The 27,285-nt window shown below is 42.0% G+C and overlaps 2 protein-coding genes across 3 annotated transcripts in view; both read right to left on the bottom strand.

Moving 5' to 3' along the window:
• The window catches only part of PIP5K1B (phosphatidylinositol-4-phosphate 5-kinase type 1 beta), a 327,228-nt gene that overhangs the window by 242,617 nt on the left and 57,326 nt on the right, over positions 1 to 27,285 (bottom strand). The window lies entirely within an intron of this gene.
• Positions 10,427 to 11,821, bottom strand: PABIR1 (PP2A Aalpha (PPP2R1A) and B55A (PPP2R2A) interacting phosphatase regulator 1). Its single transcript, XM_081236821.1, has one exon. It carries the CDS (start codon positions 11,690 to 11,692, stop codon positions 10,826 to 10,828), a length of 867 nt encoding a protein of 288 aa, XP_081092947.1. The 5' UTR covers positions 11,693 to 11,821; the 3' UTR covers positions 10,427 to 10,825.

Below are 27,285 nucleotides of genomic sequence, written 5' to 3'. Positions count from 1 at the left end.
AGGGAATAAAATGAACCAGATGAATTCATGAAGGAAGTAAATCAGTAAGTCTTCTGCTAGAACAGTCTCCTCATGTTTGGCGTAAAAGCATTTACCTGTAGGTTTTTCTCCTCACAAAAAAGCCAAAAAGAAAAAAAAGGAAAGAAAACAATTTCTTTTGACCTTGGTTTTTCCCCAATTATAATCACATATATGTAAAGAGGTATTTCTTGTGAAATGCTTAATAACAATTTACCCATAAGAAGGGGAGGGGGGTGACCTTTTCACTTTAGTTCCTCTTTATCCTTAAGGATCTAGAAGGACTCAAGTTCTTTCTTCAGCCATCTGGCTGTCTCCAATTCTGCTCATCCTATTTTCTCTTAAACCTCCTCTCATCAGGCTTCCACCCCACCACTCCAATGAAATGACTCTCACCAAGGTGACCTGTAACTTACATGTTACTAAATCCAGGGCTCAACAATCAAGCCTCTCTTGTCAGATCAGCTGCAACTGATAACATTTGATCACTCCATCCTCTCATATGTTTCCTTCCCGTAGTTTCTAGGACACCACACTCTCTTGGTTTTCTTACCTCCCTGGTTGTTCCTTCTCAGGGTCCTTTTCCTGACCTCTTAATGTTATAGGGTGTCCCAAGGTTCAGTTCTTATTCTTCTGTTCTTTACCCACATTCACATGACCCTTGGTGATCTCATGTATTCTCTTGACTTTAAATATCATCACAGGCAGATGGCTCCCAATTAGGTATTTCCAGCCCAGCCTTCTTTCCTGAGCTCTAGATTCAGAAATCTAACTGCTTACTTGACATCTCCATCTGAATGTCTAATAAGGTTCGTTTACTTAACATATCCAAACTGAGCCCCTACTGCCTCCCATCCTCAACTCACCCCACCCCCCAGCCAAACAACAGCAGCAAAACAAACACACACACAAAAACCCAAAACAAAAAACCCTACCTTACTCACAGATTTCCACATCTCAGTAGATGGGAACTCGATCCTTCCAGGTTCTCTTTCTCCTTCTCCCCTCTGCCCCAACCCCACCTTATGCCCACCTTAAATCTGTCAGCAGAATCTATTGGCTCTACCTTCAAAATATATCTAGAGTTTAACCACTTCTCCACGCCTCCACTGTTACCACCCTCGTTCAAGCCACCATTCTCTCTTACCTGGATTGCTGGAAAGCCTCCTAACTGGTCCCCCTGCTTCCTCCTCTGCCCCTCATAGCCAAGACAGCAAGGGTGTTTCCTTTAAAACCTAAGATAGGTCGTGCCACTTCTACGTTCAAACCCCTGCACTGGCTCTCCATCTCTCACAGACAAAGTCAGCGTCCTTTTTTTTTTTTCCGGTACGCGGGCCTCTCACTGCTGTGGCCTCTCCCGTTGCGGAGCACAGGCTCCGGACGCGCAGGCTCAGCGGCCATGGCTCACGGGCCCAGCCGCTCCGCGGCATGTGGGATCTTCCCGGACCGGGGCACGAACCCGTGTCCCCTTCATCGGCAGGTGGACTCTCAACCACTCCGCCACCAGGGAAGCCCAAAGTCAGTGTCCTATAATGGCATACGAGACCTTATGCCCCCTGTGTTGGCAGCAGTTCCCACCCCTGCCCACCCCTCTAAGCCCCTCTAACTATCCTTCCCTTCAATAACTCTGCTCCAGCCACCTTGATTTCCTTGCCATTTCTCACTGTATATATGATGTAATTTACTTATTTATTATGTTTATTGCCAACCCCTCCCTCCACCTCCACCCTGTTAGGATGTAAGCAGAATGTGTGCTCTACAAGGGTGGGAGTCTGTTTTGTACACTGACGTAGCCTAAGAGACTAGCCAATGTGAGGCAGGCGATCAAATCAAAATTATTTAACAAATGAACTTCTAGTCTCTTAGCAAACTATAAAGAGCCCAGCCATGTGACTAGACTTGGTCCACTAAAAATCTTACTACATTCCTTTCTCTTAAAAACAGTCTGTGCAGGGCTTCCCTGGTGGCGCAGTAGTTGAGTCTGCCTGCCGATGCAGGGGACGCGGGTTCGTGCCCCGGTCCAGGAGGATCCCACATGCCGCGGAGCGGCTGGGCCCATGAGCCATGGCCGCTGAGCCTGCGCGTCCAGAGCCTGTGCTCCGCAATGGGAGAGGCCACAACGGTGAGAGGCCTGCGTACCACAAAAAACAACAACAAAAAAAACAGTCTGTGCCATTTGTTCACCCACTTACCCATCCATTAATCATCCACTCAATATAAATTTGAGTAACTATAATGTTCTATGCACAGGCATTAGGAACAGAAGTAAAAGACAGAGCCTTTGTTTTTACATAGGTTAAAGAAACAAGAAACAACCCAAACACACATCAGCCTGTTAACTGCCTTTATAGAAGGAAGTCCTGGGTATAACAAGATCCCACAAGAAAGCTATCTAACTCACCAGGGCTGGAGAGGCAGAGGCCATTAGGAAAGGCTTTCCAGAAGCTATGCTCCCTTGGGCTAAGTTTTTAAGGAGTTAGTTAAGAAAAAAGGTTGGTAGGGAGTGCAGAGGAAGAAGGGAGGAAGTGCTGTTCTCAGCCAAGGACACAGCTTGTCAAAGCACAGATAGTACATGGGAGCCTGAAGCAGGGGAGCCCGAAGCAGGGGAGCCCAGGCAGCTCAGTGTGGCTAGAGTCCTTGGGTTCACGGGGTATGTGGAGATATGCAGCTTATCATACTGTGTAATTGGACTTAATCCTGAAGTTAAGGGGTAGCTATTAAAGTTGAATTTCAGGTTTGCATTTTAGAAATACTAGTAGCAAGTAGTGTGGTAAAATGGGGCCTTGAGAAAGACCATATAGATAGGTGTATAATTTTAATTGAGTTAGAAACCTAGTATAAATTGGTAAGGTAAAGAGCTCCAAGAACTTTAATTCTTGACTCAAAGTAACCTTTGATAATAAAGAAAGATAATTATCGCTATTGTTATTATTTACCATTTTTTAGAAGACTTAAAAGACGAGACCATTAAGGGAAAGATGGTCGAAGACATTCTTAAACACATACTGATTCAACCCCAAATCCCAAATGAAGTGGAACAAAGAAAAAACATTCATGAAGAAAACCACCATCAATGTCACTCTCTAGTCAACAGGGAGCTCACCATGGTAGTCCGAGGTCTCACATGCCAAAAGGAATACCCAATCCATGCATCATCTCCTCACTCCCATCCCTTCCTGAACGCCTCGCATTTTTCTTTCCAAAAGACACCAACACTCAATAGCTACTTGTCACTCTGGAGTTCCAGTAACCCTCCGGGCACTGTAACAGTGAAATCATTCTTTGTCCTTAAAGTAAGAGGGAGGGATCGTCTGAATCACAGGAATGGTTACCTCAACCAATTTTATTTTGTGAGGGCACAAAAGATCTTTTTCAATTGTCTTCTTTCACAATCTGCCTTGCTAGCCAAGCCTTAGAGGTCAGTTTATTTTGGAAGGCCACTGTAGGCAATTGGAAAAGAACCAGAACTATCCCTGGCACTGATACAGAACTGAAGTTTCACAGGTAAATAAAAGCTACACATTCTCTGCTTTCTAGTTTCAGTCACACTGCCTAAGAATTTGTTAATGAGTGATTTGCACATCTCCCAAGTGTTTATTCCAAAAGTTCAAAAAGGAGAAATAGAAATCAGGCACAAAGAAATCCTAGGTATGAGAACCAAATACCTATTTCTCTTCTAGGGCAGCACTTGGAATTTGGAAAGGTGATGCAAAATCAAGGCACAAAACACTTTCACCAACAGTACGTGTGTGTGTGTGTGTGTGTGTAATTTACAAAGTCTAACCTACCTAAGAAAACCGAGGAGAGGAAAATGAGGGGAAATCTAAAATGGGGGTAAAGCTAAATAAGGCTCCAAGCACACAGAACAAAACTCATAAAGTAGGTCAGGTGTGTGTATGTGCAAATGTGCATGTACATTTAGTTGTGCATGCACAGGACTGGAGTATTTGATGTTATCTGCCTAACTGCTCTGTTATAAAACTGTTTTCACAAACAAGCTACATGTAGAACCAAAAGTCACTTTTTTGGCGGGGGTGTGTGTGTGTGCAGATCTATGTACAAATTTTATTTGCATCCACTTACTATTTCTGTGAGCTTGGGTAAATCACCTAACTTCACTAAGGTTAACTTCCTTATTTTTATTTTTTAATTCAAGTACAGTTGATTTACAATGTTGTGTTAGTTTCAGGTGTACAGCAGTGATTCAGTTATCTCTCTCTCTCTATCTATCTATCTACCTACATATCTATCTATCTATCTAACTATCTACCTATCTATTCTTTTTCAGATTCATTTCCCTTATAGGTAGAATCAAAAGTCACTTTTGAGGTGATTTTAAAATATTTATTGAACTTCCAAAAATGATACTAACCTTTTGGAACAAACTGTGGCTTTCAATGGTTTGTTTCAAAATATCTAATGCAGGGACGTTACACTGTGAAACTTGAAGTTTAAGCACCAATTCCAAAATGCATTCAAAGGCAAGTTTTCCTTTTTGGGTCCTTTTGCTGAACAGTGATTTTCTATGAAGTAAAGGTAAGAAGAATAATAGTTTCTCAGGGATTCCTCAAGTGTTCTGAATTTAAATCTCTAACCTCTGGGGAGAGCTTCTTATAGAGAAAGAAGGCAAATTTGTTAATTAGGTAATAAAAGATTTTGGATCACTCTTTAAATCCTGCTGTTACTTTTCCTCTAAAAATGATACATTTTTACCTTATAGAGTTTGTTGGGGGGGGGGGCGGTCAAATGGTTCTTGCTTTTGTTTCCCCAGGAGTGAAAATCTAAGGACAACCAAGGATACTGTATAACTCAAGTATAACAAAGCATATATAACATATATATATATTTTTAAAAAAACAATAATTTAAAATTTGTAGTTTGGGGATTTCTTATTTCAAATAGCAAATCAGTTTTAAAATATGTAAACCATGATATCCTTCTATACATCTTTAATTTTTTTAACCTATTAGTGAAGAAAACAATCCTCCTGATTGCTTCCTCTAATATGATAATAATGTCTAAAGCCATCATTTTAAGTAAACATATTGTTTGATTCAAAACAAGTGGCAACCCTAGCAAGCTGGAAAATAGGCTTTATCTCAAAAAACAAAACCAAAAAAGTCTGTTCATAAGGAAAAGACAAAAAAGACTTAAATCCAAATGGAAAAAAAAAATAGAAAGTAACAGAGACTTGAGAAAATGTATTTGGTGTTCTCATCTGTTAAATGGGAATAATCATTGCATTTACCTCACAGGGTTGTCATGAGGATTAAATAAACTCATTACATTCAAAGCATGGAAAATAGTGTCTAGGCCCTTATTGAATACTCAATAAATATTAGTGCTAATTATTATTATTACTATTGGCAATGGCTCGTTATTAGACCATCTCTTGCTTTTCTACTAGGGAAAGCAAACAGTCTTAAAGGGATCACAATCTTGTGAAAATCCTGGCTGCCGAGCAATGATAGCCTGATTTCCCAGAGAAAGTACACTAAAAAAATTGCTCAAGATTCCCCAAATCCAGAAGTAAGAAGAGGTCATTACGGAGGGATCAGTGTTTCTGATTTGTGAAGGGAAGGTTATCATCTAAAAAAGAGATAAGGCTTGTTCTGCATTTTCCAGAGAGTTGGACTTGAATTAAATGGTGTAAGTTCCAGAGGGAAATGTCTGCTCAGTGTAAAAAAGACTCCAAAGTCAAAAACTCTCATCTTATAAAAGGATAGGCTGCCTAGAAGGGTAGAGTATACAGTTACTTTTACTCTGGTGTGAAAGTAGGAGTTTCATCAGTCATGGATAATAAAGAAGATTCCTTAGCAAGTCCACACTAGGTGACAATAAGGACAACCACCAGCCCCACAAGGATAGTAATGACAGTTGACACTAACTGTCCAGCACTGCTGTGAGGACTTTACCTAGAGTGACCCCTACCTCAGCCGCCCAGCTCCACAGTCTGTGTTTTTAACCACTACCTCCCAGTTCGGAATCCTGAGCAAGTTACCTAACGTCTCTGTGCCAACATGATAAGGACACATAAAATGAGGATAATATGGCACTAACCTCAGAGGATACTGATGAAGATTAAATGAAGATTAAATGATTAAATGAAACAATACATTTGTTTAGCAGCTAGAACAGTATATGTAGCAAGTACTTTATATATACTTTTTAATATAAAGGTCATATCAACTTTTAAGAAAACCTTTTTACCTGGATGGCAAGGTAGGGAAGGCATAAAGAACTGTCTTGGCTACAGTGAGCAATTTGACTCAAAAAAAAAAATTTTTTTTTAAATCAACTAAATGGAACTCAAGGCTTGCTGATTCAGGATTGAGTCTCTGAACAAAATGAGACATGAAAAATTTGGGCAAAACTGCTAAAGTGAGAGTTCTGCAGTGAGATCAGATTCTCTGTATACTTTGTCATGGATGATTGTAACGTAAGACCTTGGAAAAAAAAAACGGCCGATTCCATGACCCACTGCTGACTTCTTTTAGCATCTCCAAGATCTTGGCCAATCACTCAACTCCACTTTCAGCAGAATACTTATTTGCTTCACACACTTGACTTCACCTAGTTCCCGCTTAACCAATTCCCAAACTTAGGTCAATCCAATCTACTTCTTTTGCACCTGACATCCAATTGCAACCTGTCATCCAATGTGGCCTAATAAAGCTCCTACTCACCCTTGTCACTCCTTTACAGATTCTCACAGAGGCAGCATTAAACCTTTACTTCATTCAAGCTTCCAAATCTACTCCTGCCCCACCCTCAAACATCCTACACTCCTTAAAAATTGGAAAATAGAAGCAATCAGATACAAATTCTTTTCACTTTTCATATATACCTTCCTCTAAACCCCTAAACTCCTGCAACACAAATCAGTTCAACATTTTTACTATCTTTGCCTACCCTTTTCATTCTCCTTCCTGTTGCAAAGGAAAAAAAAAATTATTCTAGACAACCTTTCCAAGACCAACTCTTCCTTCTATTCACTGACGCTACTCAGGAAATATCAGTTACATCATCTTCTTAGGTTTGTTGTTTTGGCAACTATTCCCCCCAGTCTCCCACTTCTCTCTTGGATCTTCAGACTTTTTCTACTCATCTAAACACATGCCAATAAGAAAACAATCCTCAGCCCTTTTTCCCTCAGAAGCCTTGACCCTTTCCCACTTATATGCCAAATACCTAAGAGTGGTCTCTTGCTATAGGTATGTAGCCGGCTGAACTGATAAATGTGAACCACTGGAAGGCAATCCCATACAGGTTATTCTTGATTACAATCAATCTTCTACGTATGCTTAAAGGTTCTGACATCCAGCAGCTGCAGATTTGGTGACCATTAATTATATGTTCCATTTACACTGTGTTTTTGAGAGACATAATAAAGGAAAATATACAACAGAGGTTTGTTACATATGACAAACTGTACTTTAACTCAATGTTGATGTGCTTTGGGGCTTCTAGCACAAAGTTTATAGATTAGCAATACTAATACATTAAAAAGGTTTTTTTGAGGCTAATTCTTACATGAGCTAAGCCTTTACATCCTATAGAGTAATGACTGAAGCCATGAGCAATAATATAATAATCTAAATTGTCTATATAAACTCTTAGAGCCTTATCTGATTTAAGACTTACCACCTATATAGAAAAATTAACTTACAGAAATAAAAGTTTCTCTGTACCTTCAGGTAAAAGGATCTGGTAAAAGCCCATAAAACAGGAGAACAAGATGTACTGAACAAGAAGAAAGCAAGCCAGTGAGGGTGGAGCACAGAAAGCAAGGGGAGGGAGAGGCAAGGGCCAGACTGCACAGGGCCTCCTAGGGCAGAATTAATACATTTTGGTATACCATAAGAACAACAGGAAGCAAATGAAAAGCTTTAAGCTGGGAGATGGAAGGATCAGATCTGCAATTTTAAAAGGATTACTCTAGTTGCTGTATGGAGGATGAACGGGTAGCCAACCAGAATGAGTGTGAAGGGACAAGTGGGAATTAGGAGGCCTAAAAGGGAAATGATGGTAGGCTGGATCCAGGTGGCAGTACAGATGAAAGAAGATAGATTCTGGAAGATAAAATCAGTAAGATTTGGTGAATAATTAGATATGAGGGAAAGAAAAGAGATGTCAGTGAGATGTTGGTTTCCTGAATTTATATACACATATACATGGAATGCAGAGTAACATCTTGTATAACATATAACGAATTATTAACAGAAATTACCTATGGGTAGGGAAGATGAATTTTACATAGTAGAAGGCAGACCTTCATTTTTTTTTTTTTACTATATAGATATCTGCGTTGTTTAAGTATTTTTATAAGCAGAAGGTATACATTATTTCATAGTTAAATTCAAATGCAATAAAAAGAAACAGCATTTTCCTGGGTAAAAAGGATAGGAATGGCATTTTAGGGAAAGGAACAATTTAATCAAAGGTACAAACACATGAAAGTACATGGCATATTTAGAGTATCAAGTGGTCTAGTGTTTACAGAGTAAGAAGGGAAGTTGTGTAATTGGGACAGGATGAGCAGAGGATTAAACCTGTGTTAGAGTATAGCCAGCTCATGAAGGGCCTTATCATATGTCGTTAAAGAAAGCATTCTCTCAACTGTAGAAGATGGAGAAGCATATAAAGTTTTTAAGCAGGAGGACAACAAACTCAAGTTTATATTTTAGAAAGATCACTTTAGAGGCAGTGTGAAGACTGGGCCAAAAGGGAGGTAAGAAAATAGGCTGGGAGATCACTTACACCGGAACTTAAGCTAAATCAGGGCAACAGAGATAGAGAAGGGGAGACACAAGATTCACTTCACAAGTAGAAAGGACTTGGCGATTGAGCTGGATGTGACACACAGAAAAAAGGGAAAGTCAAAGATGCTTCCCATGGTTTTAAGGAATTAGATAGGATGACATCAATTTAGGTAATCCAAGAACAAGTTAAATGAAGAGATCATAAATTTTGTTTTGAAGATGCTGAGGTTAAAGTACCTCTGGAAGCAGGTCAAAGTGCCCAACAGGAAGTTGGACATACACGTTTGAATTTGAGGAACAAAGTCAGAACTGGAGCACATTAACCCTATTACCCAGAATAGAGAATTTTAAGCCTGTGGACACGATCTTACCCTCGATGTAATGCACTGAATTCTTGAGGCAACTGCCAAAAGTTGACCAGTTCCATGTATTCTCATAGTTGTAAAAATTCCACGTAATTGTTAAAGTCTCTGTAGGCAATAACTTAAAGTGAGCCGGAACATTTTGTCTTCGTTTCTTGGTCTCTCTTTTATTTTTTTCCCCTTCCCCTTTTGTTTGCCATTCTTTCTACCTACCTACTTATCTAGTTAAGGAAGATACAGGAAATATAAGGAAGTATAATACAAAAAAATTTGTTATTAAATATTTTCATACTTTGTCTTAATTGTAAAAGGCAAAGAAAAGAACATTTTACAATTCTACCTTTAACAAAACCTAAGTTAAATAATGATTTACCTAGGTGACTCTCCCCTGATTTTCTCTGGCAAGTCACTGCCCCTTAATTAAACGACATCCCCCAGGCAGTCAACTCCAGCTGTAGCTTTAACCACAGAGGTTCCTGAAACAATTCCACGGTCCTGTTGTTGCTTACTGTCAGAAGTTTGAGTCACACTGTACCTTTGTCTAACCGATGATGCCCTAGTTTCTTGGGAGGTGGAGAGGAAGGACCTGTTGGCAAGGAAACAGCTGCTTCCTTCCTGAGCCAGGGAAAACCAAGAAGGTGACAGATGGGCAGAGCATAAAAGCAGCCAAAAGTTGCGCTGGTTCCTTGTTGGCAAGGATTTTCACTGAGGCACGATTGGGTATTTTAAAGCATATTAATGATTGAGAGAGTTTCATCTGCCTGGGTGCTCTGCTGAAGTTCAACAGGGCTTCCCACACATCTTCTACAATGGAAAAACTTTTAAATCTGCAGTGGTACAAAGAACCTGGCCTCAGCCTATGTACAGTGGGCTAAGACTGCAAGGCACTGTCCCATTTCACTTTAGGATTATGCCCAAAAGAATGCACTTTCTGGTTTAAAAAAAAAGAAAGAAATTCTGTATAGTAGTTATATTTGCACAACTTATTAGAATTACTATTAATATTTCATTAGAAAATGTTTTTTAAATATGTTTACTTTTATATATTTAATTTTAAAAGATTTGTTGCAAACTTTTATATTCTGTTCTTTTATCATCATCCCCCATCCACTTCTGTACCCAGAAAACTAAATATTCAAGGATTCCTGGGTAAAACAGACAACCACTGGATGGATAAAACTAACATTTTAAAAATACCTGTACATAGGTAAGTTATTGTTCTTCATCAAATAGAAATTAGCAATCACTGAAAATAACATTAAAAATTAGTGTGGGCATGAAGTATGGAATTTTAAAACATCAGTTTACTATGCTGATTAATTCAACATTTATATTTGCATCAGAACTTAATAATCGCATAAATAAATAGAGCTCTCAGTTATTTTAAAAAATCAAGGGATAACATATGTATTTAGACATATTAGCAGCGTAAAGATGTATGCTTCAACACACTTATTGGGGAAACGTCTGAAAATACTACTACACTGAAGTCAAGGGCACCCGCAGGAATCTGACATAAAAGTTCTCTAGAATAACAACATTTCAGGAAATTCCAAAAAAGGAAAAGGGTAAAATAGGAAATAGCCTCAAATTAATCGACAAAGTTCAGTGCTTGTTCCAACTTCATTTTTCTCTCCACTGCAAAAACAAAAACAAAACCGAGTCTCAGGATGGGTGGGTGAATCACTTAGATGAAAGTTCATCTACTGGAATAAATGGAGAGGCCGCTTGGGCAGGTGACACAGGAGAGTCGGTGGTAGTGCTGACTTTCGCTGGTGAATTACAAGAAGATCCGGCACTGCTGCTGTTTCCATCAAGGGTATCGGAAGATACACACACACCAGGATCTGACAGCTGTGCAACGTCAGAAGAAAGCATGTTGGTGATGCCCTGGAAAAATCTCTTTGGCTGATATTCAGTTTCCATTTCACATTTTCTTTTCAATGGTCCAAGAACACTTGGTCTAATGCAATTAATTGGACTCTGGCTTCTCCGGGTAGTAAATCGGGTCGTTGGGCTGGGAATCGGACTTGGAGGCAATCCATTGCTACTCACAAAACTTTGCAAGGATGGTGAAAAACACTGCTTCCCAATTCCCCGGGTGGGTGACGGTGCTGGCGACACCGGAATGAAATCGATGCGTTTCGGGGAGGCGGATTTCTCCACGTCGTTGTCACTCAGGCTGAAACTTTCCTCCCAGGAGTGGCTTATCTGCATTGCGTTCTGCACCTCGCGCTCGTGGACGGTCTCTCGATTGATCAAGTCCATGCCCTCCTCCTGTTTGATCTGGTGCAAGCGGCTGCTGTGCATGCGGACGGGGGAGGCCGGTAGTAGCAGGCCGTGGCGGTTCGGGAACGTTGTGCTGTTTCGCCTGGCGCTCGGCGCCTCGGCCTGGAACACCGGCGAAGTGTCACTGAGGCCGTGGATCAGGGGGGCGCTGTTAGACCTCCTGAGGCCCCCGCCGCCACCGCCGCTGCCACCGCCCTCCGCCGGGCTCCCAACCGTGCCCGGAGGCAGCTCCAGGTCCAGCTCCATCTTCTCCTGAGCCATGTCGCGGGCAGGGAGGCGGGGGCGGTGCTCAAAGACCTAGGATTCCCATTCCCCGCAGTCCAGGGCCGCTGCCGCCGCCGCCGCCGCCGCCACCACCGAGAGAATCTGTCAGCGGGCTCGTCCCGCTGCGCATGCGTGCCCCTTGGCGCAGGCGCCCTGCAATGTCTCTCTTCGCGGCGCCCGCTTAACGCAGAATAGCTGCGCCGCAGCCCTAGGGGGAGGGGGGAGGAGTGGTTGGGCCACCAGTCAGTACGTTCCTTCTGCAGATAGCTGTGAGCGCAAGCCTGCTTTAACGCATATTAATAAGGTTACCACCATATTCAGGAGTATATATTTATAAAATTAGAGCTCTGAAAGAGAGGCCCTTGGCGATGTGGGGCTGTATGACTAGGAGTGGAGTTCGTCCTAACCAGAGAGGCCTTCCCTGAGGAAGGGACCATCTCCTGAGATCCCAAGAAGCAGGCCAAAAGGATGCGGTGTAGAACTGCCTGGGAAGCGGGAAGCGAGGGCTGCCAGCTGGGTGGCTGGCGGGAACCAGGAAGGGAGGGAGTGAGCACTGTGGCCTGGAGTGGAGAGTAAGCTGGCGGGACGTGAGGTGGTGGATCTTTATCCTGAGAACAATGAAAACTCGGAAGGTTTTCCAGCCATGGGTATAATGGCGACTGTAAAGGTCCGTAGCTGCAGTCCGGGGAATAACGTTATTGGGAGATTAGAACCTACAGAAAAAGACCAGAGAGGAGGCAATCCTCGGGGCCAGAGATGATGGTAGTTTGCAGTAAGGTGGTACTGTAGGAGAGGAGTTGGAGAGAATGGGAAAATCTGGGAACTCGGTCAAAGAGGGGAAAAAACCAACCTATATTACTATTGTTTTATTTAGAATCATATTTCCAGCACAGGCATATGTGCTCAATCATGTTCATTTAGGATGAGGAATTTAATGAGGGGAAAACCAATAGGTCCTCGAACTTTAAAAAATAAAAACACAATACTTGGCTCATGTAAGTAACATAAACTTTCATATCATTAAAAATCGGTTTATATTTATTCTTTAGTGTATTCAGTCAGATTTTTTCGCACATAACCAACTGTATGCCAGGCAATGTGGTAGGAATTAGGCCCTAATATGGAGACATTTAATTTCTATCTGGCGGGGAAGAGATAAATATATGGGCTATTTTTCAGATGGTGGTAAGCCTTAGGAAAAAATAAAATAGGGTGGTGTGCCAGAGCACTACCGGTAGAAGGCAGGGGGCAATTAGATAGAACTGGGATCTAAACGACAAGAATCAAGTCCTGCAGACATCTGGGGGATGAATATTCCAACCATAGAGACTAGCAGGTGCAAAGTCCCAAGGCAAACGTAAGTGTGGTGAGCTGGCAAGGAAAGAAAAAAGGGCTGTGCCGCTGAAGCATAAGTGGGGGAGTGGTATGAGGAGGTACAAGAGTTTGGCTCTTATTCTAAGTATGATGAAAAGCCACTGGGGAGTTTTAAGCAGGAGAGTGATATTATCTAGTTTATGTTTTAGATATCACTTTGGCTCTGTGGAAAACAGGCTGAAAGAGGGCAGGAGTGGAGACAAAGATGGATTAGGAACCATGGCAACAGTACAGACAAGAGATTACTGGACTAGGGTTATATCAATGGCGATGGGGCAGAAGTAGATGGATTCAGGATATGTTTTGGAAGTAGAACCTATAGGATGTGCAGATGGATTAGATTTAGATGGTGAAAGAGATAATTCAAAGGCAACTCAGAGGTGTTTTACTTAAACTGGGTAGATGGCAGTATCATTTACTGAGATAGGGAGAGAGTGCATTTAGAGGAGTAGAAATTAAGAGTTCTGTTTTGGTTGATTTGATTTGGAAGTGTCTATTAGATATCCATCTGCCTAGGTGAACTGAAAGAGAGCTTAGTGATTTTTGTTTGGCCTCCTTTTTGCAGTTGAAGAAAGTAAGATCCAGAGAGGGCGGTACAGTCAGCATCACATAGCTTGTTTAGTAGTGGGAACCAGTACTAGAATCCAGTATGAGAATCATAGTCCATACCCTTTCCACTGTCTCTCAAACAGCTTTTAATTTGAAGTCCCCACAGAATACAGATCCTGGTAATGAAATAATGTTGATTATTCATACCTATAATTATAGAAACGGATTTAAGTTTTCCAAGTGCCAGACACTATTCAAGGTGCATCATATGTAGAATCTCATTTAATCCTCACACTAACCCTAGGAAGTAAGTAGCACTGTTCCAGTTTGCAGGGAAAACTGAGATGCAGGGATTCAGTAATGTGCCCAGGATGACAGGAAGCGATGGGACCTCGCCCTTCTGGCTCCAGAGCATGGGCACGATGGTGCCTCCTCCACATGCAGTAACATTTCAGACTAGGAGAAACCACTTCCAGATTGTTTACACCTTCGTGAGTGTAATGGTATTTGAGACAGAATTTGAAGGACAGGTAGGATTTTATTTTTTTTTTTATTTTTATTTTTGGTGTGTGGTATGCGGGCCTCTCACTGTTGTGGCCTCTCCCGTTGCGGAGCACAGGCTCCGGACGCGCAGGCCCAGCGGCCATGGCTCACGGGCCCAGCCGCTCCGCGGCACATGGGATCCTCCCAGACCGGGGCACGAACCCGCATCCCCTGCATCGGCAGGCGGACTCTCAACCACTGCGCCACCAGGGAGGCCCTCAGGTAGGATTTTAATAGATGATATTTTATATAGAATTGGAAGCATGAGTATATAATAGCAAATATGCTAATACATAAAGTACATGGAGAAGAATAGGTAATGGGAAAAAGTTGGAAATCAAAGTTGGAGTCAGAGAATTGGAGCCCTGAATGCCAAACAAAAGTGCCTGTATTTAACGTGTGGGGCAATAGGAAGCTGTTGACAAGAGGAATGACACAATGAGAGCTATGCTTTAGGGCCTGCCAGGTGGATGGATCTTAGATAGAGGGAAGTGGAAGAATGGAAGGTGGAAAGAACCAACATTTTCTAAGTGCCCAATGCTGCCAGGCCCTTTAAACACTATAGTTCCACTTAATTCTCATTGTAATCCTATAAAGCAGATACTGTTATGCTCATCTTATAAAGGGACAAGTGAGGTTCAAAAATTACAAAAGGCCCTATAGCTACATGGAAGAACAAAGATCTGAACCAATATGAATCAAGATCTCACTTCAAAACCTATATTCTTTTTGCTGCTTTCCCCATGAAACAACGGACAAAGGATTAATCCCCAAAATATACAAACAGCTCATGGAGCTCAATATCAAAAAAGCAAACAATTCAATTTAAAAATGGGCGGAAGACCTAAATGGACATTTCACCAAAGAAGATATACAGATGGCCAAGAGACACATGAAAAGATGCTCAACATCACTAATCACTAGAGAAATGCAAATCAGAACTACAATGAGGTATCTCACACCAGTTAGAATGCCCATTATCAAAAAATCTAGAGACTATAAATGCTGGAAAGGGTGTGGTGAAAAAGGAACCCTCCTGCACTGTTGGTGAGAATGTAAATTGATACAGCCACTATGGAGAACAGTATGGAGGTTCCTTCAGAAACTAAAAATAGAACTACCATACGACCCAGGAATTCCACTACTGGGCATACATCCTGAGAAAACCATAATTCAAAAAGAGTCACGTACCACAATGTTCACTGCAGCACTATTTACAATTGCCAGGACATGGAACCAACCTAAATGTCCATTGACAGTTGAATGGATAAAGATGTGGCACATAAAAAGAAATGAAATTGAGCTATTTGTAGTGAGGTGGATGGACCTAGAGTCTGTCATACAGAGTGAAGTAAGTCAAAAAGAGAAAAACAAATACCATATGCTAACACATATATATAGAATCTAAAAAAAAAAAGAAAAAGATGGTACTGATGAACCTAGGGGCAGGGCAGGAATAAAGACGTAGACATAGAGGATGGACTTGAGGACACGGGGGTGGGGGGTGGGGAGGAGGAAGCTGGGGCAAAGTGAGAGAGTAGCATCAACATATATACACACTACCGAATATAAAATAGCTAGCTAGTGGGAAGCAGCCGCATAGCATAGGGAGATGAGCTCGGTGTTTTGCAATGACTTAGAGAGGTGGGATGGGGAGGATGGGAGGGAGGCTCGGGGGGAGGGGATGTGGGGATGTTTGTGTGCATGGGGCTGATTCACTTTGTTGTACGACAGAGACTAACACAGTATTGGAAGCAATTATACTCCAATAAAGATCTATTAAAAAAATAAAGATGGAGAATTTGATGGCTAACTCTGAGATGAAAAGAGGGTCTAAACTAAAGTTGGGAATGGCAGAAAAAGGAGATGGATGTGGAGACCAGAAGGTAACAACCCAGAACCTGACTGCCTGGCTGTATGGAGGATGAACAGAGAGGAGTCACAAACAACTGAAGTTCAAGCATGAGTAGCTGAAAGAATGGTACAACAGTACTGAATAAAAACAGAAGAGAGAGGAAGAGCTTCCGGAAGACAATCAATATTAGATTAATAGGAAAAAAGTATTAACTATAGAGCTTATTTTATAGTATCCATAGCTTATTTCTAATTTGCATATTACTAAATTATTTCTATCAATAGTATGCCTCAAATGTGCCAACATTGTTCATCCATGTCTGGATAAACACAATAATTATCTTTACTAATAAAGCACAGAGATGGTGATAACTACAAAATCAAACATACACCTATTAGAGATCTTCACTTGTTTCCCTGTTTCTACCCTTGTCTCTACAGTCAATTCTCCACCCTATGTTCAAGGTCATCCTTAAAAATAAGACTTGAAGAGTCACTTCCCTATTCAAAACCCTTTGATGGATTCCCACTCGGGGGGGGGGGGGAAAAGCCAAGGTCATTCCAATGACCTATAGAGCTCTATCTGGGTCTCTGCCATCCCTCTGCCTACTCACCTCCAACAGCTCTCCCCAGTCACTGCCTTCCTCCAACTGCAGAGGCGTCCTTGCTATGCTTTGGCATGCTCCCCTGCCACCTAGCTTACTCTTCTTCCAGTGGACATCAAATTGTTCCATCCCTTCAGCTCTCTGCACGAATGACCTTTCCTTGTAAAAAGCAACAACAGTTCCCAACACCAAGTCTACACTCCCATCCCCCTCACTCTGTTTTCATTTTCCTCCAGTGACAATATGTATACATTGTTTTCTTGCCTCATCCTCAAGAAGGCCAACTCCATGAGGGCAAGGCCTTTGCTCTGTTCCTTGCTATAAGCCTAGTATCTAGAACAGGGCCTGGCACATAGCACTCAGTAAGCAGCTGTTGAGTCATTGTGCAAGTGAATGATGAATGAATGAATGGACTAACACAGCTCTGTCCAAAAGGGAAGAGAACTCTGGTATTTGGAAGTCCAGAAAAGCCTAATAGACTTTTCTACACTGATCCTAAGTGCTCCTTACTTTGACAATTCCTTTTCTCATATCAAGAATATCATTATTAGTTACAGTGCCCTCCAGCCCATGCAGGTAGGCTACCTGAACAAACCATTATGTGAACCAAGACCTTTAAGTCCTAAGTTTCCATTCTTTTTAAACCATCTGCTTATACACACTTGACAGAGTTAAAATGCTCAGTGCTGAGGATTCTAAGCAGTATTTAATATACTGAGTTACTGCTTCATCTCAAAGGAATAAAAGATAGATGAAAGAAAAGAGCAGCCATAAAATGCAATTCAGCCTGTTGTGAAAATAATACCAGAGGCAGGCTCTAGATCTTCCCTAAGTCAATTCACCCTTCTGGTTTCACTCCAGGTATGAATTAAATACCACACTTAGGAGTAAGTCATAAAATCAAACATCTACTCATTAAACTTTATTGTGATTAATATCATATTTTTTCAAACTAACAGGTAGTTTCCTTTTAATTCCTAGGAGCAATTTTTTTAACTCAACATTTTATTTTTGAGATTCAACATAATGTTGCTGTATAGTATCTACCCTTTAAATATACCACAATTTATTTATCCATTCAAACACTAGTGGAAGTTTGCACAGTTTACAGTTTGGGGCTACAGCAAATAGGAGTTCTATAAACATCTAGGAGCAATTTTTGACTATTAAACCCCCAAGCATATAAAAAGGCAAATATCCACCTTTGAATCCGTATTGAATGAATGTGAAATACAAAAATATGTGTACATGTATAATCTGAGATAAGCTGGAAAATGTCTCCATATCCCACATTAACTAATATCACCTATCTAGAATAAAAATATTGCAGAGGAAAAGTGTACTTTCAAAGCACAGGAGCTCAGGAGTGTTAACTGGTACAACAACTTAGGGAAAATGTTTGGCAGTACATCATACTACCTACTAAAAGAAAATATATGCATGTTCTATGATTAAGAAATTCCACTCTGGGGTATATATCAAAGAGAAATGAGTACTTATGTCTACTGAAAGCCATGTACGAGAATGTTCCTTGCATTATTATTCATAATAGCCCCAAACTGGAAACAACCCAAATGTCCATGAACAGAACAGTCAAAAAGGGTGAACACATTATACAATGGAATTCTTTTTTTTTTTTTTTTTGCGGTACGCAGGCCTCTCACTGTTGTGGCCTCTCTCGCTGCGGAGCACAGGCTCCGGACGCGCAGGCTCAGCGGCCATGGCTCACGGGCCCAGCCGCTCCACGGCATGTGGGATCTTCCCGGACCGGGGCACGAACCCGTGTCCCCTGAGTCGGCAGGTGGACTCTCAACCACTGCGCCACCAGGGAAGTCCTACAATGGAATTCTTTACTCAACAAGATGGATGAGTTACAGTACAATGTTGAACGAAAGAAATCAAACACATAACAAAGCATACTCTTTGACTACCGTTTTATGAGATTCAAGAACAGCCAAAAGCAATCGATGGAGGTAGCAGCCAAAATAGTTGTTACCCTTGGGACTACTAACTAGGAGGGACACAAGGAAATGTTCCATATCCTGTTCTGGGTGCTGTTAACACAGGCATCAACATATGTAAAAAATGATTAAATAAGTACTTAAAATGTATACACTTTGTTGCATATCAAGTTAGTCCTCAAAATGTTATCGATATAGAGAAAAACAGAATGGGAACTTGGAACGTAAATGGAAGACAAAACAGAATAAGGATGTACTTTAGTCGGGATGAAGATATGTTGTTCAAACGCTAACCACGAGTCTAACTCTCAACTGGAACGCTAAGCTTCCAAATCTCTCTGACACACAACATGATCAGTGGAAGAACAGCTCGTCGGCCTTGACAGGACAAAGAAAGCAGACAGAAACACACACATATGCCCTTCAAGCTGCCTTTCACTGGGGCCCTAAACACCAAAAGACTCCAGGAGCCTCACACAAACACTGGACACTGTCTGAGGCCAGTTACAGATCACCAACAGCACCATCGGTTCTCCTTGGCCCTGTTCCCAAAGAGCCCTCAAAGTTACTTATTTCTATGGAGGCATGAAAGAGGAAATGAAGCCCATTTCATAGCCTTTGACTTTCTCAACTGCAATCCGTGTATTCTGTTCAGTCGGTTCTGCGGTATCCTCCTAAGCATACTTCATGAAATGAAACAGAGTTAAAGTAACGTCAGAGGAACTCAGCGGGGGCTGTGATTACATATGGAAGGAATGAGAATTGTGTTTGAGGACGCGACTTTGGCCGCAGGGAACTTATTTCGTTATCATAATGAAAGAAAAATAGTAGATGATCTCAGAAACTGTTATCAACCATTTACTGTACACTTACTGAGAGCCAGTAAGTACAGAGACTCTTCCTAGCATCTACCCTCGAGGTTGCTTAATCTAATCCTTAAAACTTTAAAGCAGCAGCAAGGATTAGAAGATCAAAGCACAAAGTTTACTAAGGGGCTTTTGACCCCCTCACCTTTCATTTTCGACAACTGCTAAAAGCCATCATGCCACTTGCATGGAGCTACAATCTTTATAGGGAAGAAGTAAAAAGGCAGAAAGGGGGCCTCAAAGGCCTGATAGAGGAGGCTTAAACAGCCTAGGTCCTCACCAAAGTTCAAGCAAACAAATATATGTGAATTGTAGTTATTTTGTTCAATTTTTTTCAAGGGAGAATATCAAGGAAGATATTAAAAATAGCCATCCAGCCCCCACTCTCTACTTTAAGTCCTTCGAATAAAGTAGAACAATGAGTTGGTATCACTTTTTGATCCTCGCCAATTTTATACATTTTAGGCAGTACCCATTTTTTAGTGCCTTCTCTTTGGCATTAAACTTCTCCTAGGCCATAAACCAAGGTTATGATTGTTGTCCTTTACTGTTTTCATGTTTCTCTCTACCTGTCTGCTATCTTTCCCTTAAAAGATTAACCCATCTGGCAAGCAAGAAAAAAGAACTGATGTCTTTACGGATAATGTATAAAGTTAACTTTGAAACATGCAAAAGCTGCAAATCTAGTTGGATTATATACTTGGCCTTCCAGTTGGGTGTCTGGGAAACTTCTAAAAGGGGTATTAGTGTCTGGGAAACTTCTAAAAGGGGTATTAGTGCCAGTAGGACTATAGCAAAAAAAAAACGGTACCAAACCTGGAGTCAGACAATCATACTTCCAGCACAGTGACCTTGGACAAGTCTGTCAACTTCTCTGGGCTTGCTTTTCTCATTTATGAAGTGGGGACACAACCTCTTTGTTGTAAAGATCAAATGATCTCTGTCCGTAACAGGCCTTGCAAATGGTAAAGGCCCTATACAAACAGGCTTCTCTCAATGAAAATACTTAGTGCTATGATCGCAGAATGACCCTGCCTACTTTTCCCCTACTCTCATCCAAAAGCTTCCTTTGTTTTCTTGCTTTTAGTTTGATTCTGTGAAATAAAATTCTCTCCCTGCCTTCTTCCCCAAGACCATTAGTAATTTTTAGAGACACACAGTTTCTGTGGTCTAAGAAGTATGAACTGAAAAGTTCATCTGCAATTAGGTGGACAATTTCTAAGAAGGAGAAATAAGAAAAACCATATTTCTAAGAATTTCACTCTCTGAGTCTGCCTGAGAAGAGATGGACCCCACAGGGTGGAGAGGCCATCAGGACTAAAAATGTGGCTCGATCAGTGAATCCTATTCCCCGCAGCAAGTCATTTGTCTGTCCCCAACAGCAGCAGCTACCCTCCCTGATAGCGCTGAACTTTTCAACTGGGACTAATCCCAGAGGCTTATTCTCATTTATTCATTTTAAACCCTGTTTTGAATTCTGCTGTCGTGCTACTGTCTTTCCTGGCACATAATGAACTGCACAGACACACATTTGGCTGAGCCTGATAAACAAGATGAACCCAGCCCCTCTCAGACAAAATCGGAAGGGGAAAGGGGAAGAGACCAGAAGAAGATTCAAGAAGTTTCAAGAGTTACCGTTCCTCGAGATGCACACCCTTCTCTCCAGGTAGCTGACTCCTTGTAGGTATGTTTTGAAGATCAGGCCAAACGACCTGAAGAAGTTTGAAGCTGCTGCCCCAGACCTAAAGATTCATAAACTACATGCTTTAGGGAAATGTTTTTGGCTTTAGAGGATGACAGCTGCATAGCCAAGAGTCACCTAACCTCTAAGACACTTGAAGAAAGTGAATTCTAGGACTGAGAAAGAGGGCAGTTTCTAATTTGTTCTTTTCCTTTCACCCAGCTATACTTTAAGCTAATATGTATTATGGAGGGGTGCTCTATTTCCTCCTATCTTATACTTACTAATTTATAAACTGAATGCAACCGTAATTCAGCATCTGTATGCCTTTTCCACATGCGGCTCCAGTTTTTGGTAGGAAATGAATTTTTACCACCCATGGAGTTCTGTCATCTGAAAGTTTCACTTATTAGGAAGTGGTACAGATTTTTCTTCTTCACTCTCCGTTTGTTCATTTTGTTCAAACGCTATCCACGAGTCTAACTCTAAACTGGAACGCTAAGCTTCCAAATCTCTGACACACAACATTATCAGTGGAAGAATAGCTAGTTGGCCTTGACAAGACAAAGAAAGCAGACAGAAACACACACATACGCCCTTCAAGCGGCCTTTCACTGGGGCCCTAAACACCAAGAGACTCCAGGAGACTCACACAAACCCTGGACACTTGTCTGAGGCCAGTTACAGATCACCAACAGAACCGTCGGTTCTCCTTGGCCCTGTTCTCAAAGTTACTTATTTCTATGGAGGCATGAAAGAGGAAATGAAGCCCATTTCATAGCCTTTGACTTTCTCAACTGCAATCCGTGTATTCTGTTCAGTCGGTTCTGCGGTATCCTCCTAAGCATACTTCATGAAATGAAACAGAGTTAAAGTAACGTCAGAGGAACTCAGCGGGGCTGTTATTACATACAGAAGGAATGAGAAGACTTCTCCTCTAAAAGAGGAGACTTCTTCAGCCCTTATGGTTGTGACACTTTTACCAGACAATGTCGTCATCATTATCATCATCATCATACAATAGTAGCTTACATTTACTGAGGGCATATGTGCCAGGTACCCTTCTAAGTACTGTGTGTATATGAACTCATTTAATCCCTACACCATTTCTAGGATTATGATCCTCATTTTATAGATGAGGGAAAGGAGGAACACAGAGGTTAACGTAGGTGCCTGAGATGACATAACCAGTTAAGGGGTAGAGGAATTTAAGCCCAGGGGTCTGGCTTCAGAGGCTCACAGCTCATGAAACACAGGTGGATTCCTCAAACCTGCCATGTTCATAGTGCTCCAGGCTATTTTGAAAGAATGATGGTGGACTTGACATGTACAGGATAATCATTCTGCTTATCAGAAAGACAGATGAGGGATCCATGTAATTGCATGGGCTTACAGATACTAGCGAGGTAACAAAATTCAGCAATTAATAAATGCCCTACTTGCCCCAAAGCAGTGCCGAAAACTAATGCAAAGTGTTAGAACCACAGAATGTCAGCTCTGAAAGGAGCTTTAGAAATCACCTACACTAAACTTTATCAGCAAGGAATTAGGTGCAGAGAGAGCCAGTGATTTCTTCAAGGTCAAAAAGGCATCCAGGACAGAGGCAAGACGCTTTATTTAAGTCATAGAAATTGCTTCCTCATGTTTGCTCTCTGGGTTCCCCTTTCACTTTCAACTCTTTCTCTAAACAACAGCATCCACTTCCATGGTTTCAACTATGACCAATGTGCTGATGTCTCTCAGATTCATGTCCCTAAGTAGGGCTGACCTATCTCTAGACTGTAATATATAACTACCCACTAGACAATTCCACTATACTTTTCACAGGTCCTTCAAACTTGTCTGTGAACAAGCTCACTTCTCCCTACCCCAAATCCACTCTTCTCTTGAGAATGAATTACACAATAATCTCTCCAGACAGCCACAGCAAAACTGCACAGATTCTAGATCTCTCCACCCCTTCATATCTTCCATCTAAACCATCACTAAATCTCTTCAATTTTACTTGCTTAACATCTGATAGCCTCCCCTTTCTTTCTGCCTCTATTACTAAAGCATTCTGTCTGCCCCCAACTACAATAGCTTCAATGAGTCTTGGGCATGTGAGGATGGCTCCAATCCTACCCAATTTGCATAAGTGCTGCCAGGATGAATTTTCTGAAATAATCTCATCACAAGAGCAGACAGACAGGCTACAGAGAGGAAGACAGACTGAAAAGAAGGAAGGAGGGTGGGAGGGAGGGAGGAAGTGGCTAACCCTAGTATCTGCCCAAATTGCTCTAAAGCTCCACTCCCTTTGAATGGAAAGTACTACAACATAGTATTTAAGAAATCATGCTCTGAAGTCAGAGAACCTGGGTTTAAATCTTGACTGTGTAACTTACACATACGTGGCTTGGGGGTCAAGTTACTTCCCCTCCTTGAGACTCAGTTTCCTCATCGAAAAATGAGGATAATAGTCCCTCTATCAAATGACTATTGTGAACATTAATTGAGCTAATATGCACGAAACTCTTAGAACACAGCCAGACATGAGATTTCTCAAAACAGATCCTAGAACCATAACCAGTACATCTTATTTAACCAGACTGTTGCCTCACTTCTCTTTCCTAGGCACCAACCACCTAGCGAGCTCTTCCTGCAGTATTTATTGAGTGCCGAATCTACATGCCGTTCAGTTTGGAGATTGAACAAATACTGGTGACAAAGCTTCTCTGCTAGAACTCTGAGATTTCAAAATCCTTCAAACCACAAAACACTCAAAATCTGTTACAATGAAGGCTCTGTAGAGGCTATTATAAAGATGAAAAAGACACCAGGGAAGTTGAGAATCCAGGAAGGAGGTAATCAGCACATTATTAACCATACAATAAGCTAGTTCTCAGGCTTCCCTGGTGGCGCAGTGATTGAGAGTCCACCTGCCGATGCAGGGGACACGGGTTCATGTCCTGGTCCGGGAAGATCCCACATGCTGCGGAGCGGCTGGGCCCGTGAGCCATGGCCGCTGAGCCTGCGCGTCCGGAGCCTGTGCTCCACAACGGGAGAGGCCACAACAGTGAGAGGCCCGCGTACAGCAAAAAAAAAAAAAAAAAAAAAAAAAAAGCTAGTTCTCATATCCTTGGCCTTAAGTGAGCATCAGAATCATCTGTGGAATTTTTAAAACAAACACAACAGAGCCCCAGTGCAGAGGTTCTCACTCAATAGGCCCGGAACCTGGTATTGCCATTTTTGTTAAAAAAAAAAAAAAAAAAAATTCTCCAAGTGAATCTGATGTGCTCCAAAGGTTGGAAACTCCTGGAGTGAAAAGCATCTCTACTGCTCACAAGTACTTATTAAAATATTAACATTTTAGAAGATGAGGAGATTGCTTTCAGCTGATTGAGGGGAATAACAGAAAGTCTATGCAGAATTCTTGCAAAACGGATCCCAAGGGAGTCTGTTCTAACCTGCCCAATTTGGAGCATGAGAAGCCATCTTCCAATAATAACACTAGCTGAGTGAAACCTTCACGTGAGAATTTTTGTTTTTCTGTTATCTGGACTCCTTCTTATCCCTGTTTTGACCTGGAGAGGACAGGACCTCAGCAAGATGGCCAAAGGCTGAGAAAGAGGCTTTTTGCCTGCAGCAGGCCTTACCGAAGGAGGGGAGAAGAGCTGAAATGAAGTTGGAGGCTCTGCCAATCACATTGGAGATACCAGCAGCAAACAGGGATTTAAAATGACACTTGTCAAATGTGGCAGAAATGCTGAAGGATTTGGTTTGCAGGGAGGGAGGATGATGTCTGGGAGATACCTGGGGATCTTAGGGAGAGGCAGAGGGAGGGAGATAGAAACAGAGGGAGGGCGTGTGCGGGGGGGGGGGGGGGTGGAATTGGGAGGAGCTGCACCTTAGGTGGGTGATAAGAAACTGGAGGAAGCCAGTAGACTATGCTCTGAAAAATGTGGTTGATTCAAACTGAGAAAACATTTTTCAAGTTCTGACGGGGTGCCAGGTGCTTCCGCACAGACTCAGAGGAAAGCAAGCAATAAAACATCACCATGACGGATCATGGAAGGGTTCTTAAGGACAGGATTTTCTTTAACTTTTTTTCTTTCCCGAGAAGTGACTAATGGTAAGAGAAATACTAATGATATGAAAGGAAAGATAATTGGGACAGAAAGTCCTGGAGTGCAGGGAGGAAATGGAATTGGGGGCACAAGCAACAGGTTATAAATATTTATTTAAAGCCTATAAAAATAACCTTTAGCTTTAGAGAAGTCAAATCTGGGGGAATTACACCGCTCTTTTCTTCATCAATAATAGCTAGTTATGGGCTTCCCTGGTGGCGCAGTGGTTGAGAGTCCGTCTGCCGATGCAGGGGACACGGGTTCGTGCCCCGGTCCGGGAAGATCCCACGTGCTGCAGAGCGGCTGGGCCCGTGAGCCATGGCCGCTGAGCCTGTGCGTCCGGAGCCTGTGCTCCACAACGGGAGAGGCCACAACGGTGAGAGGCCCGTACCGCAAAGAAAAAAAAAATAATAATAGCTAGTTACAGTTTCAGAGGGCTGCTTACATTTGATCTACTCCATCACTGACAACATGAAAACTTCCACTTTTCTTCAGCAAAAATGAAGGGAAAATGCAATTAATGCTAGTGCTTTTATTATACCTAGCAGTTCTGGAAGCCGGATATAGACTATAAGCTAGAAAAAAAACACAGCCTAGGCTTCCCTGGTGGCGCAGTGGTTGGGAGTCCATCTGCTAGTGCATGGGACACAGGTTTGAGCCCTGGTCCGGGAAGATCCCACATGCGGCGGAGCAATGGGCCTGGGTGCCACAGCTGCTAAGCCTGTGCTCTAGAGCCTGTGAGCTACTACTACTGAGCCCGTGTGCCTAGAGCTCGTGCTCCGCAACAAGAGAAGCCACTGCAATGAGACACTGCAGTGAGAAGCCTGTGCACCGCAAGGAAGAGTGGCCTCCACTCGCCGCAATTAGAGAAAGCCCGCGTGCAGCAACAAAGACCCAATGCAGCCAAAAATAAAATAAAATAATTTTTTTTATGTATATAATGTTTTAATTTTAAAAATAAGATGAGGGAACTAGGGGTATATTATTGGGTTTGAAGAGGTTGTGCATTTAATGAAGCAAATATTTAATTTCTTCAAATGCTTCCACCACTTTTCCCAATAGTGTGACTAAGTCAACTGTCTACACATGTGCCCAGTATCTCGCTTCAGTTTATTATCAACAACTGAAATGCTTCCAAGGACAGGCAGGCAGAGGAGTGATAGCACTACAAGAAAGAGCATTTGCACTCAGCAGACTGGAGAGCTGGGGGGCACCTAAAGGAGACAAACAGCCACTGTGCAATTCCAGCCAACTGTTGCCCTTTGCAGAAAAGGGTGTCATTCAATGCTGAAGCTTCTAATTTTTCGAGAGGCTAAACATTCAGATTTTCAAAACCATGGATTCTCACAATCTGTAGATGTTAAATTAAAAAAAATAAAAAAGCTAACACACTGGGTGGGCCTGATCAAAAGGGTATAAACGCTGGTTTAGGCTCGGAGGCACTAGCTCATGACCTCTGAAAACCCATTCTTTTCTCTCATTTTTTTTTTAAACATCTTTATTGGAGCATAATTGCTTTACAATGGTGTGTTAGTTTCTGCTTTATAACAAAGTGAATCAGTTATACATATACATATGTTCCCATATCTCTTCCCTCTTGCGTCTCCCTCCCTCCCACCCTCCCTATCCCTCCCCTCTAGGTGGTCACAAAGCACTGAGCTGATCTCCCTGTGCTATGCGGCTGCTTCCCACTAGCTATCTATTTTACGTTTGGTTGTGTATATATGTCCATGCCACTCTAGTCTCAGCCCTCTTTCCCCAGGACTGTCATTCCTGTTCTGCTGCATGATGACCCCTCCTTCCACAATATCCTTTGTCTTTTTTCTTTATTCTCAACCTAGTCTCTGGCCACAGGCTAAGAGGACAGCAGTCATGTTTTAGAAGTAAAGGGATACCCTGCAGTGCTTGACCTGGGGCTTGGTGCACGTCAAGAACATGAGAATGATGGTGGGTGATACCTTTGATACCTCTCCTAGTGGATGATGGATGCATCCAGTTTTTCCTTTTCTTCCCACTTCTATCCCTACCAGCAACAGTTATAACCAGCCCTG

The sequence above is a fragment of the Mesoplodon bidens genome (assembly GCF_964165515.1).
Source record: "Mesoplodon bidens genome assembly, chromosome: 6".
NCBI lineage: Eukaryota > Metazoa > Chordata > Mammalia > Artiodactyla > Ziphiidae > Mesoplodon > Mesoplodon bidens.
Note: the sequence above shows the minus strand (reverse complement) of the source record. Positions and strands in the feature narration are given on the sequence as shown.

What these genes read in the sequence shown, in the direction of transcription:
- PABIR1 (XM_081236821.1), bottom strand. Translation starts at nt 11,692, where the DNA reads ATGGCTCAGGAGAAGATGGAGCTGGACCTGGAGCTGCCTCCGGGCACG.